At 47.2% G+C, this 16,243-nt stretch overlaps 1 protein-coding gene across 1 annotated transcript in view; it reads left to right on the top strand.

Annotated features, from left to right (window-relative positions):
- Positions 1 to 5,232: 5,232 nt before the first annotated feature.
- ITGA8 (integrin subunit alpha 8) overlaps positions 5,233 to 16,243 on the top strand; it is a 550,523-nt gene continuing 539,512 nt past the window's right edge. Inside the window, exon 1 of the mRNA XM_069211593.1 lies at positions 5,233 to 6,835. Coding sequence (XP_069067694.1) covers positions 6,657 to 6,835 — 179 coding nt within the window. The 5' untranslated portion in view covers positions 5,233 to 6,656. The remainder of the gene's footprint in view (positions 6,836 to 16,243) is intronic.

Raw genomic sequence — 16,243 nt, 5'->3', positions numbered from 1 at the left:
CTATTTGAGTCATTCATGTAAAAGTCGGTGTATAAAAGCTTGTAAATCATTGTTGTGCATGCTAACCTTGTAGGAAAGTAGCCTCTTTCTAGCTTGATTACCCCCACATTTGGCCTGTTTGCCAGTGTGTTTGCGTGTGTCTACTGGGATCCTGCTAATCAGGACCCCAGTAGTTATGCTCTCTCCCTTAAATTATGGTTTTTGCATACTGGTAACCCAGTATTTCACCCAAAATTGGCATATTGGTGCCCCCTTATAAGTCCCTAGTATATGGTACTTAGGTACCCAGGGCATTGGGGTTCCAGGAGATCCATATGGGCTGCAGCATTTCTTTTGCCACCCATAGGGAGCCCATGCAAAGGCTTCTGCAGGACTGCTATTGCAGCCTGCGTGAAAAGGTGCATGCACCCTTTCACTGCAAGTTGCACTGCACCAGTCACTTATAAGTCACCCCTATAGCAGGCCCTCCAGCCCTGAGGGCAGGGTGCAGAGTAACTGTGTGTGAGGGCACCCCTGCACTAGCATAGGTGCCCCCACGACCTCCAGGACCATTTTCCCAGACTTCCTGAGTGCGGGATGCCATTTTACACATGTACTTGAAATAGGTCACTACCTATTCCCAGCTACATAATGGTAACTCGGAACATAAGTATGTTTAGTATCAAACATGTTGGAATCATAACCCAAGGCTTTTGCAAGCATTGGTTGTATGATTTTATGCACTCTGGGGGCTCCTTAGAGGACCCCCAGTATTGCCATTCCAGCCTTCTGAGGTTTTCCAGGCAGGCCCAGCTGCTGCCACCTCTCGGACAGGTTGTTGCCCTCCTGTTGCTTGAGAAGCTCAAGCCCATGAAGGCAGAACAAAGGATTTCCTTTGGGAGAGGGGTATTACACCCTCTCCCTTTGGAAATAGGAGTTACAGGCTTGGGAGGGGTAGCTTCCTTCCCCAGGCCACTGGAAATGCTTTGAAGGGCACATTTGGTGCCCTCCTTGCATAATCCAGTCTACACCGGTTCAGGTACCCCCTGTCCCTGCTCTGGCACGAAACTGGACAAAGGAAAGGGGAGTGACCACTCCCCTGTCCATCACCACCCCAGGTGTGGTGCTCATAGCTCCTCCAGAGGGTCCCTGTGTTTTGCCATCTTGGATTCCAAGTTGGCAGCAAACTCTGGGAGCATCTGAGTGGGCAGCGCCAGCAGGTGGTGTCTGAGCCGTCCCCTGATAGGTGCTTACCTGTTTAGCTGACCAATCCCCCTTTCATGGCTATTTAGGGTCTCTCCTTTGGGAGGTTCTTCAGATTCGGATTGCAAGACTCCACCAGGAATCCTCTGCATCCTTTACTTCACCTTCTCACCGAAGAAACTGCATCTGGACCCTCCATGAACTCCACAAACTGCAACAACGAAGCAAAGACGACTTCTGCAACATTGTATCTTCAGCTCTTGCCAGCATATGCAACTGTTTCCTGGTCGTGCATCCTCAGAGGACAGCCTGTCTTCAGCCTGCACCAGAAGAATGAACAAATCTCCCTTGGAGTGAAGGAGTCACTCCCCTGCTTCAGCAGGCACCTCTCTTCAACGACGACCATCTGCTTGAGTCCCCTCTCCTGTTGAGTTGCATGGATCCTACATCACGGGTGGTGGACTGAAGTGGTCCCGATGGTCCTGACGTCCTGTCCAACTTTGGTTGAGGTAAGAGCTTGCCTTCCCACGCAAGACAGTAACCTTGTTCACCACGTGTTTTTCAGTTGCCAAGGCTTGTTGGCATCCTTCTATGAAATTCTTTGTGCACAATGTAATTCTGGCCCCCAGCACTCCTTCCGGCAATGCACAGCTTCCTGAGCGGTTCTCTGGCGGTGTGGGATCCTTTGTTTTTGTGCTGCGTGGGCCTCCTTTTGCAACTCCTTTGTCCCTGTGCTGGAGGACTCCTGTGTGCACTGGCTGGTCTTCTGTGGACTCTCTGAGTTGCTGAGAGCCCCATCTGACTCCTCCTCCTGGGTAGAGTCCACCAGGTCCCTCCTGGTCCCAGGCAGTGCCATTTTCCGCTAACCGTGTGCTTTGCGTGTGCCAAGGTTTGTTGGCAGAATCCAGCGACGCAACCAGACTGCAATCATCCATCCGGTGTGGGATATCATCTGCACCAACCAGGAACCCGCATCCATCTTCTTGGGTGCAGTACTGACTGTTGTTCTTCACCAGTGGTTCTTCTTTTGCACCTTGATTCGGGTTAGCAGGGGCTCCTGTCCTCCCTGGACTCTTCTGTGCTTCTTGGACCTAGTCCCATTCTTCCACAGGTCTTTAGGTCCAGGAATCTACCCTTTGTGTCTTCAAGTATCTTCTGGTTCTTGCATTATCTTCTTTCTCGTGTTCTTGTGTGTTCTAGGAAAGTTACTGTCATTTACTCCTGCTTTCCTGGGCTCTGAGGTGGGTTCTATTACTTACCTTTGGTGTTTTCTAATACTCCCAGTGCCCCTCTACACACCACACTTGTCTAGGTGGGAAACCGACATTCGCATTCTACTTTCTTAGTATATGGTTTGTGTTTACCCTAGGCCCATTTCTAACCATTGTGATTTTCACTAATTGCACTTTTCTAACTTTTTATTGCTATTGCTGCATACTAGTGTATATAATTGGTGTATTACTTACCTCCTAAGGGAGTATAGTCTCTATGGTATTTTTGGCATTTGTGTCACTAAAATAAAGTACCTTTATTTTTGTAACACTGAGTATTTTCTTTCATGTGTGTGAGTGCTGTGTGACTACAGTGGTATTGCATGAGCTTTGCACGTCTCCTAGATAAGCCTTGGCTACAGCTACCCCTAGAGAGCCTGGCTTCTATACACTCCCTACATTTCACTAATAAGGGATAACTGGACCTGGTATAAGGTGTAAGTACCATAGGTACCCAATACAAACCAGGCCAGCCTCCTCTAAACCACTGTACTATATAGGTTACTTTTTACATTTTTCTTGTAATTGGTGACATTGGGTCATCCAGATAACTTGTGTAATGCCCGAATACCAGTCTTTCTCGATTTCCCCTGTTGAAGTTTTCCCACTACATTTGATCTTTTATATTGTGATTGAATAAATGTATGAAACAATCCATTTGCATACTACTTTAATATCATTGTTTATGGGAGTGGTGTTGCATTTTATTCAAGGGACCCCTGTTCCTTTAAAGTTAGTTTACTGCTCCATTTTAGGACACCCTACTTACTCCATGACACTACACCACACCAGTCGATGACACATCATTCTCCTTTATGCCATTAACTTTGAGCCATGCTGAATAGTAGTCTCACTAGTGTACAGCATGGCTAAAACACATTGGCAAAGGCAATAGAACTTGCATAGGCGAGCCCTATTCCCTTTGCCAATGCTTGTTTATAAGGTATGAACTTCAAGGTGACTTGCAATATCCTTATGTACGCAGGGGGTATTTTACCCCATCTAATACATGGTCACACCACCAACTTTCCCACAAACCACTTAAAACCTTAGTGCATAGCTTCTGACATTCAAAGCTATGAAAGTAGAGCAGAAGAAAGAAAAGCAACATTCCATTTTTTGCTTTAAACAGCTGCATTAATTATGCTCTGTGACCTGGTCTGCCTTTTACCTTGGCTGCTAGCTCTGACAGAAGGCATTGTAATGTCAGAACTGGACTGTAACAACCCTATCATAGTCATTTTCCGATGTCTTTTCTTTATAATCAGTGAATGTCTTTTCTTTACACGAAGTGACTTGGTGCATCACAAACAGCCGTTTCTAGAGAAATTAGTGACTGCAGTTTATACAGAGATTAGACAATCCATGTTCATAAAGCCTGTAACTCTAAGAGCGTCTTCAGTTGAAATGCTTCTAGTTATGACTGATGTGGAGCTGAGCTGCCCAAGATCACACAAAGGAGCAGAAGTGTTATTAGAACTATGGTTTCCGAGCACAGTTTACAACTCTTGTATGTAATCGCTTTTGATATCTCCAGTGCGGTTCCAATTGGCATGAGGCGAAGAGCATGGTGGGTGTGGGGCGCAAAGGGTATGTTCTTCCTTTTTACCCTCCTACCTTTATTTGCTTGGTGCATGAAGATGCAAGGTTAATCAACATGTTATTTTCACATTTTAGCTAATTACTTTGTGAATGTAAATAACAATTAAAGATACTTTCAGACTGTGAAAACATGCCTTCCTTTCTCCCTATTTCACTTCCAATATATATGATTGTGTATATTTATCGGAGCCTGCAGTTCGTAAACAACGAGCAATTTGTATAGGGCTGATTGAAAGTCCCCAAGGCTGTCCCTGTCCCCCCCAGAAATGTATTGTCTCCTACGCCCCTGTGTGGCTCCTGTGTACCCCCTTACTGCATATGCCCGGTACCCCTGAAAGCACACGTGCATCACTGGTCATGGCTGGGATTCAGGTGGGCGGATAATGTCATTGCTCATCTCAAACTCTAAACCTGCGGCGGCCGGAGGCTCAGGTTTACACTTTACAGTATACTCGGAGCTGCCAGGGTGGAGGTGTCCTGGGGACGGCGTGTTCCGCTGTCTCACCAGCTGGTGATGCGGACACCGGGCTGGCGGCAGGCCGTGTGTGGGCGCCCCTGGAGCAATCCCTTCATTGCCCACTCGAGATACCATTCGAACGAAGGCAGGCTCCCTAACTTGTGCCAGCGAAACAAGCTCCCCGCTCTTTATGAATTCCCCGAATCCAGGGACACTTTGTTAATGCAAAAGTGCCCAGACCATGCAGGTGGGAGTTGCTAGCGATGTCCGAAAGTTAGGAAAGGGAACTGACACTCACTGGTACAATTGGGCAGTGATCCCATAATGTACAGCGGGGGTGTTGTTCGTGTAAGGGTGCATATCTTTTAGAGACAGACTGTATATTCATCGTATCGTAACATACATACCTCGGGGCGTGCAATGTTTATTAGTGTGTGTGTGCATCCAGGGGGTGAGTATGTGGACACAGTTGTCGTGTTGGTCTGTGCTTGCGTGAAGGTCCAGGCCCCGTGTGCAGGCATTAACCAGTGTTTACTAAACCGAGCGGTCTTGGGACCCCAAGCACATCCCCCGCCCCTCTTCTTCCTCCAGACATCCTCTCTCACAGCTCTGACCCTCACTCCGTCCACGCCTTCCCTTCCCGCTATTACCTCGGTCACTCCCCCATCCTTCCACCCTCCACTTCTGCACTCCTGGATCTTGAATCTCCCGCCCCTTCCTCCCGCCCCAGGACGACGCACGAAGGGGGAGCTGCCCGAGCAGCAGTAGCGGTGTCGTGGGCACAGCGCAGCGCTCTGGCAGCACCGCAGCTCTTGGGCAGAACAGCAGGATAAGTCAACGGAAAGGGAACCCAGCTGTAGAGGGCGTCCTTCATGCACTGCCGTGGCTGCTGTGGGAAGCAGAGGTACTCCAGCCCGGCACTGATTATAGTAAAGCGCTGCTGCTGGTCCTATCCCCAGCAGTGCACTGGATGCAGGGAAGGAAGAGACACCTGGCGCTGCAGCAGCGCCTCAGCAGCACTTCTCTTGCCGCAGCCCATAGCCTTACACTGGATGTAGTGAGCAGCGGAGTTAGGACGACCGCAACGCAGTACAGTTTCTAGTGAATTCTAGTAATAACCATTGTAATCTCCAGCAACACTGCTCCTGGTGCAGGTCACAAGGTGAACGCTAGATTCGAACTGGAACGGAAGGCGGTGCCTTTTTGAAGCGAGGATCACAATGAGCCAGAGTAGCGCTTTGAAGACCTTCGCCAGTTCTGGCGCTACGAGCGGGACTGTTTCAGTGTAGCAAGCAGCTCCGTCCTTTCCGACTCGCCGCTGTCCCAGGTGTGAAGTGAAGGAGAGCTGCAGCAGCGGTGAGCAGTGATCGCAGTGCTTTGGCGCTCTGGATGCAGTGAGAGGCAGCGGAGAAGCAGCTCGGTTTCGGGTGCAGGGGCTCAGCAGAGTCCTGGACCGGGAATAGAGCGCCGCCAAGTGATAGCGGCATCCGGCTCGATACGCAGAGCTGGTGACCCCCGGAGTAACGCTCCCTCCCTAACTCGTATATCTGTACGCAGTATAAAGATACCCCAACCAATGTCTTCATTAGTGCAGAGCGCCACTGCCGACCCTCTCGTCTCTGCGAGCAGTAGAGACCCCCGCCCATCATCTTGTGAGTAGCACACAGCCACCCCGTCCGTGCACAGTACTCAACACAACTGTTGAGCACTACTCCTTCCTGATTGTGAGTGGTGATTGGACCGGACCCTCTGCAGTCTGTGAGTAGTACACGGACCCCATCTCCATACGCAGTAGACAGAGCCCTCTCCTGTCTCTCCGCCGCGCGCACTAGTGCACAGACTCTTCCTTCTCCTTTCCGTCTGTCAGAAGTACTCATCCACTCCTATCTGTGCAGAGTACACTGACCCTCTCCCTCCCTTTCTGTGGGCAGTACACAGGCTCCACTCCGCCTCAGTCTGTGCACAGTACGCCGACCCCCTCCTAGGTGTACCTCGCAGCTCCTCGGGGCCCGTCGCTTCGTGCAGACAGGCAGCAGGGCCGCCACTCTCCCGGGCCACCTTCCCCGGTACCTCCTGTCCTGAACTCCAGCCCTTCCTTCTCCCGGACTTTGAAGGGACTACGCTCTGAAGAGAGCCGCTTGAAGATGCCTGGTCCCCGCCGCAGCTGCCCCCGCCTCTGGTTCCCAGCCTGGTTCGTGCCCCTCCTCCTCTCACCTGGACTTCTGTCCTTCAACCTGGACACCGAGAAGGTCACAGTCTACAGCGGACCCCCGGGCAGCTACTTCGGCTACTCCGTGGATTTCCACCTGCCGGACCGGAACACGTAAGTGAGGAGAGGCTGTTGCGCGGCTGAGGTGAAGTGATGCGTGAACATGGCATGGATGCTGGCAGCGCCGCGAGGGCACCGCTGTCCTAGGGGGGTTGGAAGTCACTCACGAGCCATGTGTTACTGCCATGTTGGGACCTAGCGGTGTTCCTACGTCAGCAGTAATCAGGGTCCCTCTTCTGGTCTTGCGCTCGCGTTGAGAACCAGGGGCGCTGAACATCCTTCAGACATGAGGAACGCATCCGAGGCCTGGAGGAACTCGTGGGTGGCATCGTTGTCTGAGACACTGGCAGTCTCTGAGGGTAGGAATGGGCGGATGTGAGGGTGACACGCACACACACAGTTCAGCTTGAGAGACTTGGTGCTCACATGTTCAAACTTTTCACCCTCCTAGGAATGATGACACAAATATGTAATGGATTTGGGCAATAGTAACGCAGAATATGATCTAAATATCCCCTGAACACTCGCACAGCAGTAGTAAGAGGAATATTAACACAATATTATTTCCAGTGGGTTAAACTTAAGGGACGGCGATGGACTGGATTGGGTCTCACCGTCATCACGTCTTAATCTCTTTCTGGTGGAAGTACCACACCAGTGCTTAATTTCAGTCGTCGGTTGCAGTTGGGGCCCACTGGCGCTGTTTTTGGGGGATAGGCTTTGAATACTCCGCCTTGGTATTCGGTACCGCGACACTGGATAGATCCAGATGCAGGCTTTTGAGTAAAACTTTGGGCCCAGGCACTTGATTTAAACATGAAGCACTCACTGCACAGTACAGCTGTCTCATTACATTTTGCCACTCTCTAGTCAGTGCAGGTGGTAGAGACCGCAAACCCTCACATCACACGAATGTGTACCACCGTTGGCTCAGACAGGGAAGGCTAGACTGGAACAGAAAATAGGCCTTGGCCCGAAATTAATCGTGGCCCCTTTAGCGGATCGATAGATAAAAAGTTGCCCACATTTGAAAATCAGGGCAGTTTCGAACTTGTAATGACAATTTTATGGGTTGTTTTCATGGTATGTGAGACTGTACGCATTTGTGCTCGCTGCGGGGAATGTTTGTTTTAATGTTCGAGAAATCAAATGTAATCAGCGGCCCACCAGTTCATAAAACAAGTCCACAAACAGCAAAACAAGAAACAGCCCGCCCATTGATTTGTCTCACCAGCTCCCCTGGCACTGCCAGAGTGGCATATGAGCCAGTCTGATCCCACCGACAGGACGTCCATGGCCCCTCATATCTGAGCACACCCTGCTCTCGGCGTGGCCAATCAGACCGGATGTCCTTTGTAAACAACCCTGTCCTTCCCTGCAAACAGAATGCAGATGGTGCCAAATATACCCACCCGCTTGCCAGGCAGCATGATTCATACTATTACATACGTCAAGCAAGCACTGACTAAGCACCCACTGATTGCTACTTGCTGCTGTTTGAGTTGTTACCAAATCGAACACCAGACTCAGAAGTAGCAATGCATATCGACACCGAAGGTGTTCAAAACACGAGCCAGGAGGATCACACATGCCCACAACCATAGTGCAAAATATTTTCTATGCTGTTAGTTTGTTGGGTGAATGCGCATCAGAAACGCAACTTTTTGAAAATAAAATGTCATATGCAAAATAATGTATTTGTTTAGCGCGCGTAATACCGCATTTTTTATGTTTCTCACTAACGTAAACAGCAGGCTTTACTGCTGTTCAGGGTAATATTTCCCAATTTATCGACCCAGTAAAACGAACGATCGGTTCGCCCTTTCCAGGTTTGGAAATAGTGAATAGCTCAACAAGGGTGCCATGGTCCCTGGTGCAGGCAAAGAAAATGCTCCTCGCTGCACCTTGTTTGCAAGTACAGGATTGCATTAGTAGGGGTGCGGTGGACCCCCAGACCAATTGGCTCCGGTGCAATTCCATCCTCTGCAGTATAGACAGCTCCACGGGTGGAAATAGTGTCCTGGGTGTCCCGTACATATAGAAACACCCAGCGCGAATTTGCGAGTTTCACCGAGCCATCTTGGCAGCAAGGACATATGCTGCTTCCTTTATGTTCATCAAAGCCGGGCCTGTAACTGCACACGTGCTCTTCCGTGTGACGATGATGTGACGCAAAGCAAATGTACTAGAGATTATGAGGCGGTGGTAATATGTACAGGGAGTGCAGAATTATTAGGCAAATGAGTATTTTGACCATATCATCCTCTTTATGCATGTTGTCTTACTCCAAGCTGTATAGGCTCGAAAGCCTACTACCAATTAAGCATATTAGGTGATGTGCATCTCTGTAATGAGAAGGGGTGTGGTCTAATGACATCAACACCCTATATCAGGTGTGCATAATTATTAGGCAACTTCCTTTCCTTTGGCAAAATGGGTCAAAAGAAGGACTTGACAGGCTCAGAAAAGTCAAAAATAGTGAGATATCTTGCAGAGGGATGCAGCACTCTTAAAATTGCAAAGCTTCTGAAGTGTGATCATCGAACAATCAAGCGTTTCATTCAAAATAGTCAACAGGGTCGCAAGAAGCGTGTGGAAAAACCAAGGCGCAAAATAACTGCCCATGAACTGAGAAAAGTCAAGCGTGCAGCTGCCACGATGCCACTTGCCACCAGTTTGGCCATATTTCAGAGCTGCAACATCACTGGAGTGCCCAAAAGCACAAGGTGTGCAATACTCAGAGACATGGCCAAGGTAAGAAAGGCTGAAAGACGACCACCACTGAACAAGACACACAAACTGAAACGTCAAGACTGGGCCAAGACATATCTCAAGACTGATTTTTCTAAGGTTTTATGGACTGATGAAATGAGAGTGAGTCTTGATGGGCCAGATGGATGGGCCCGTGGCTGGATTGGTATAGGGCAGAGAGCTCCAGTCCGACTCAGACGCCAGCAAGGTGGAGGTGGAGTACTGGTTTGGGCTGGTATCATCAAAGATGAGCTTGTGGGGCCTTTTCGGGTTGAGGATGGAGTCAAGCTCAACTCCCAGTCCTACTGCCAGTTCCTGGAAGACACCTTCTTCAAGCAGTGGTACAGGAAGAAGTCTGCATCCTTCAAGAAAAACATGATTTTCATGCAGGACAATGCTCCATCACACGCGTCCAAGTACTCCACAGCGTGGCTGGCAAGAAAGGGTATAAAAGAAGGAAATCTAATGACATGGCCTCCTTGTTCACCTGATCTGAACCCCATTGAGAACCTGTGGTCCATCATCAAATGTGAGATTTACAAGGAGGGAAAACAGTACACCTCTCTGAACAGTGTCTGGGAGGCTGTGGTTGCTGCTGCACGCAATGTTGATGGTGAACAGATCAAAACACTGACAGAATCCATGGATGGCAGGCTTTTGAGTGTCCTTGCAAAGAAAGGTGGCTATATTGGTCACTGATTTGTTTTTGTTTTGTTTTTGAATGTCAGAAATGTATATTTGTGAATGTTGAGATGTTATATTGGTTTCACTGGTAATAATAAATAATTGAAATGGGTATATATTTGTTTTTTGTTAAGTTGCCTAATAATTATGCACAGTAATAGTCACCTGCACACACAGATATCCCCCTAACATAGCTAAAACTAAAAACAAACTAAAAACTACTTCCAAAAATATTCAGCTTTGATATTAATGAGTTTTTTGGGTTCATTGAGAACATGGTTGTTGTTCAATAATAAAATTAATCCTCAAAAATACAACTTGCCTAATAATTCTGCACTCCCTGTATGTGCTTTTTTGTGGACCTTCTGATCTGGAACATCCCTGTGTGGTCCACGCTGTAAGATCATGAAGTAAATAAATACACGAGGGACGTTTGCCACAGCTGGGCTGATGCTCAAATTAACGAGTCCAGCTGTACTGCGAAAGGCACCAGCAGCAAGCATGCAGCAGCTCAGAGCCTGACTGCAAGCTCCCAGCAGTGCCTTTCTCAAACAAGACGAGCGGGCCAGCTGTAAATGAGAGGGGTCGCTACGTCACTTGAATCTGACGCCTAAAGATTGGCACCAACCCTATCAAGGCGGCTGTTACGTGAAAAAAAAAATCACTGGCTCGATTCTCAAAGCCATTTCACCAGTACGTCCAACTTACATTCGGAAATACAATGTCTACACGGGGTGAACTTGCACAAGTTAATCTATACTCATGAACAATTTTACTCCATGATGGTGTAATATTGCGTGAACGTGTAAAACCTAGTGTACGGGCGGCGAGTGGGCGTTCTAGTATGGGCGTGCCATGAAAAGTTCAGGAACGTAGGAGTACCCACAAAGTTTCTTTCAATCCACTCCCACAACTAGAAATGGCCGGATACTTGGCCCTGTCATTGGAAGGCTATTCCCTTTTTGAGGTCAGAATGACCTCGGTACACCCAAGAAGCTGGTGGGGACTTAAAAGATGGGTTTTTTTGACAGGTATTATGCAACAGTTGCAGGTTTACAGATGTACTCTGGGAAACATTTATGGAATTCCTTAAATTTGGAAATCTATGTCTATGCGAGGTTGGATACTTGTGGTTGCAGAGTTCCATCTTTAGATCCTGCTTATACAACACATGTGCTGCACTGTGAGACCTATTGCTTACAATTCAGTGGACTTACAACCCGTCCACAGCATACTAATAGTTGTTCTTGTTGAAGGAGGACATGCTCAATAAAATGAACTATAAAGGCAACAAAACGCAACAACCTAGAACAAATACTCTAGAAAAAATTATAACAAAGAACCAAAGGAAGTCGCAAAGAACAAGATTTTCAGACATTTTTTAGAAGAAAGTTAAAAGTAATTGCGACAGAAGATTAGACGTAGAGAACCCTACTGAGGTGCAGAATTTGTATAACGCTTCGTTCACATGATTCGGTCAGGAAGCACTCCCGATTCCGTGTGGCCAGTCTGGGGGTTGAGATTGGTTTAACATAGACACTCCCGGACACATTCCTTAGTTACAAACTACTGAAACAATCTCTGAAAGTATAATCTGATTGAATAGCTGCCCGTTCTTTTGAAACGGTCATTTCCCCAAATAGGACCAGAGAAACATAAATAGATACATACAAACATTCATACAAAAAGAAATAAAGCAAACAAGCAGTGATACTAGCTCGTCAATGACTGGCAGAATTAATTCATTTTTGGCCCGAATTACTGCTGAGACCTGATGTGAATGCTTTGTTTTTTAGCAAGGCACATCACTGTAAATTGTAAACTGGCATCAAGAGATAGACAATGCCCACTTGAATTATGTCATTATATCTGGGAGCCTCAGACAAGATCTGAGCTGCACCATGCAGCACTGCCCTGAGGGGCAAAACAGTGGAATGCCAGCCACCAGTGCACTTCCGAGTCTAAAGCGGATGAAACCATGGTTTAGAACACAGTGTATGCGCAAGAAATTCGAATCACAAAGCCACTGCACAACTTTTAAAGAAAACAAGCATTTGCAATGCAATAGGTCTCACGTTTAGTCGAGTTAGAGCTATTAGCGTTGTAAATTTCTAACTCTAACTTTCTTGCCACATGAACTGAAAATAAAAAGTAAACAGTTGACATAAGTGAGCTGATTCAAAGCGCCCCCTCTGGGTCAAAGTCTGCTGATTAAAAATAAAACCCAGTCCACAAACACTAGTGATAGTGACCACCATGAGCAACTGTTGACTTCAATTAAACATTACACAAGTCGTGTATCTGAGGGAGCCATGGCCAGGATATTAGGATTCAGACTCACGCTTGAGTCCACAATGAGAACCAGGGATCTTATTTGGAAGGCCAACTCTGTCCAGGCACATTTATGGAGCCAAGATTGAGCAGTCTGACACCCAGACAGGTCTCTGTGATCAGTGTGGGGCTGGTCTTTGTGACATTTAATTTTAGCTCATGTGGGGCCAACCAGCTCTTAATCACAAGAAAGTGCCACAGTTGTTGGGTGTGTTTAATAGATCACTGGAACATCTTAAACTGGTTCATAGAGATGGCCAACCAATTCACCAAACACCCAGTTGACTCCATGTACAAGATGAAGAGAATCATGGGTACATTAATAGATCCTGAGGGACAAGGAAGCCTGGAAGCAGCCTAGACCCTACCTCATTATAACTCTTGGAGTTCTATGTCCGTTTCAGTTCTACAGCTGGCTTGGAAGGTAGAGTTATATGAATGCAAATGACGGTCACCCCTGACCATCTGTGCATGTGCAAATTGTGACACAACAAAAACACATGTTATCTTGCTTAGATATTTCACCCTGTTGATGGGAACAAAGATCTTGAGTACATCATTTTCAAGGGCTGTATGGATCAGATCAGGTAGCTTCCAGGCAGCCTAGACTTTCCTTCCCTTGGGTCAGATATCTACTCATTATTCTCTTAGTAAAGGTTTGTATGACCTATAATACACAATATAACTGTACTCATTTACTACTATACATGAGACTTTATGTTCCCAACCTAAAGATTGTACACTTTTCAATACACTATATAAACATATCAGAAATGTGTTGGTGTGACAAGATAAATCATGCCCTCTTGAAAAAGACTGCCACAGTACAAATATTACCCCTCATAACATATGTTCATGTGTAAGTAATATTATTTACACTTCCTGTACCAGGAGACTGCGATAGCTAAGTTGTCCCGGTGTACATTCCTGTGCCGTAGAAAAACCCGTCCGAAATTCATCTTGACACTGATATGCTATATGTTTCAGAACTGCTAATAATATTATTATGTAAAAGCATCTAATGTGTGTGAGAATATCTGACATGTTTGAATTCCTTCTAGAGAACATATACATCAGTTACTATGCCCCAAAATACCCATCAGTTACTTGCCCACAAAATTCCTGTATAGTAGGTACTGTGTCAAAGACTGTCTACACAGAATTCTTGCCCACCAGCTACTTTGTTTAAAATAATTCCTGCTGCTCACTGTGTACAGGACATCTATCCACCGGTTCCTGTACCACAAAGCAGTCACACACTAATGCAGTTCGATCACCAGAAATATTAATGTAAGTTGAGTTGCGTTAAATATAAGATAACAGAGCATTAATGCCCATCACCAACTGTCCCATGTCCGAGGTGCCCGCATATGACTTTCTCAACTCCCTCTACATTCAATCATCATACAGCTCTCCCCAATAAAAAGACCACAACACACACCTGTTGCTGGGTCACAGAATATCTGTCCATAAAGTTTTTTTCCATACAGTCCCTATCATAATGTTTCCCACACTTCGTATCTTATGGTGTCATAGTTGTTTCCACCGTGGTGATCTTTGGTGCACGCAAGCTTCCATGTTCCCACTCCTGTACAGACCAAGGACTCAGAAGAGGACTCATCAGGAAGTGGTGCTTAGATTTCAAAGCTCCAGAGGTCCCAGATCCCTGGACGCAAAGGGCGTGAGGTAGAGAAGATAAGGGATTGAGGAAGCTTCTGTGATGTACACTCTGAAACAAATTCCCTTTGTGGTCAGTGTTATGACAAGATGCAGAGGCTTTCTCCACTGAAAGACCTATGTGTCACAAGGGTGAGCATATTATTTGACATGGCAATATTGCCATTAACTTTGTGGAACAAGCATTTCTGCAATTAGCAACTTCTGGCATATTACACTGTATCACATAAGAAAAATATCACATGCACTACACGAACCTAACTACTTTACCCCATGCTGGAGGTAAGAATAGTAGCTATGTGGAGGAAGCTGGCCTGGTGTGTGGTGGGTACCTAAGGTACTTACGCTTTTTACCAGGTCCAGGTATCCCCTATTAGTATAGTGTAGGCAGTGTCTAGAAGCCAGGTTCTCTAGAGGTAGCTGGGGATGAGCAGCCACAGTTTATCTAGGGGATATGCAAAGCGCATGCAATATCTTGTAGTCACACACCACTTGCACATGTGAAAGAAAACACTCAGTGTTACAAAAATAAAGGTACTTTATTTTAGTGACAGAATTACCAAAAAGTACTAGAGAGGCAACTCTTCAATAGGAGGTAAGTAACACTCTAGATATGTACACTACTAATCAGTTATAGGCATAAAAAGAGATAGAAAATAGTGCAAATGCAAGTAGACAATAGTGACCCTAGGGGGAGCCCAAACCATATACTAAAAGAATTACATGTGAATGCAGGACTCCCACCTAGATAAGTGGAATGTGTAGAGGGGAGCTGGGGGTAATAGGAAACCCAAAAGATAAGTACCACAGTACCCCCTAGCGACCAGGAAGAAAGGAGTAAGTTACTGGATTTTCCCCAAACCACCCAAAAGAAGGAAAAATAAAAAAGTGCACTACCAAGGCAAGATGCAAGAACCCAGTGGTGGATTCCTGAAGAGGAAGAGATGTGGAAGAAGGGGACCAAGTCCAGAAGTCACGAAGAGTCCAGGGGGAGCAGGAACTACCACCCACACAGCTGTGGTTGCAGGAGTTGGCCGACAGTAGGATGAAGACAAGCAGGAATGCAGCCCTGGAGCAGGTGAAGAGTTCCTGGAGGATGCAATCTACGTCCCACGCTGGATGGATGATTGCAGTCCGTCAGTGGCATTGAAAAGCCTCCAACAAGTCTTGGCAAAGGCATAAGTTGCGGAGAAGCAAAAGTGGAGCTGCCAGGGACCAGCAAGGTCCAGGAGGACTTAACCCACAGGAGGAGTCCTAGGGGGACCCTCAGCAAGGCAGAGAGTCCATAGAAGAAGAGGCAGCCCCCACAGGAGACCCTGTGGAAGAGGAACCAGAAAGGTAAATATCACTTGGAAAGCAGCAAATTCAACGAGATGTATTTACCGCAATGCCGTCACCGCACTTACCAAAACAACGACTCCCTATTTCCCTACCTTAACCACACATGTGCTGAACAACACACATACGTGGTTAAGGCAGAGAAAAAGGGAGTCTGCATCAGGAGGGGACGCGGTCAGGTAAGTGGGGGTATGGTGGTGGGTTTTTAGGGGTGGGGTGGGGGTTGGGGTAATTTGGTTTTTACTGGTGGGGTGGGGGGTCAGGGTAATTTTGTATTTAGGGCGGGTGGGTTTTTAGGGGCGGGGTCAGGACAATTTTGTATTTAGGGTGGGTGAGGGGGTCGGGTTTCTAGGGGCAGGGGGTCTGGCTAATTTGTTTTTAGGGGCTGGGGTGGAGGGTTGGGGTAATTTTGTATTTAGGGTGGGCTTTTAGGGGTGGGGTAATTTTGTTTTTAGGGGCTGGGGTGGGGTGGATTTTTAGGGAAGGGGTGGGGGGTTGGAGTTAATTTTGTATTTAGGGGCAGGTGGGTGGGTCGGGTTTTAAGGGGCAGGGGTCAGGGTAATTGTGTGTTTAGGGAGGGTGGGGAGGTCGGGTTTTTAGGGGCAGGGGTAGGGGTAATTTTGTTTTTAGGGATGGGGTGGGGGGTCGGGGTAGGACATGGTCAGGTAAGTGGGGGTGGGA

The sequence above is a fragment of the Pleurodeles waltl genome, chromosome 10, assembly GCF_031143425.1.
Source record: "Pleurodeles waltl isolate 20211129_DDA chromosome 10, aPleWal1.hap1.20221129, whole genome shotgun sequence".
In the NCBI taxonomy this organism is placed as follows: Eukaryota; Metazoa; Chordata; class Amphibia; order Caudata; family Salamandridae; genus Pleurodeles; species Pleurodeles waltl.
Note: the sequence above shows the minus strand (reverse complement) of the source record. Positions and strands in the feature narration are given on the sequence as shown.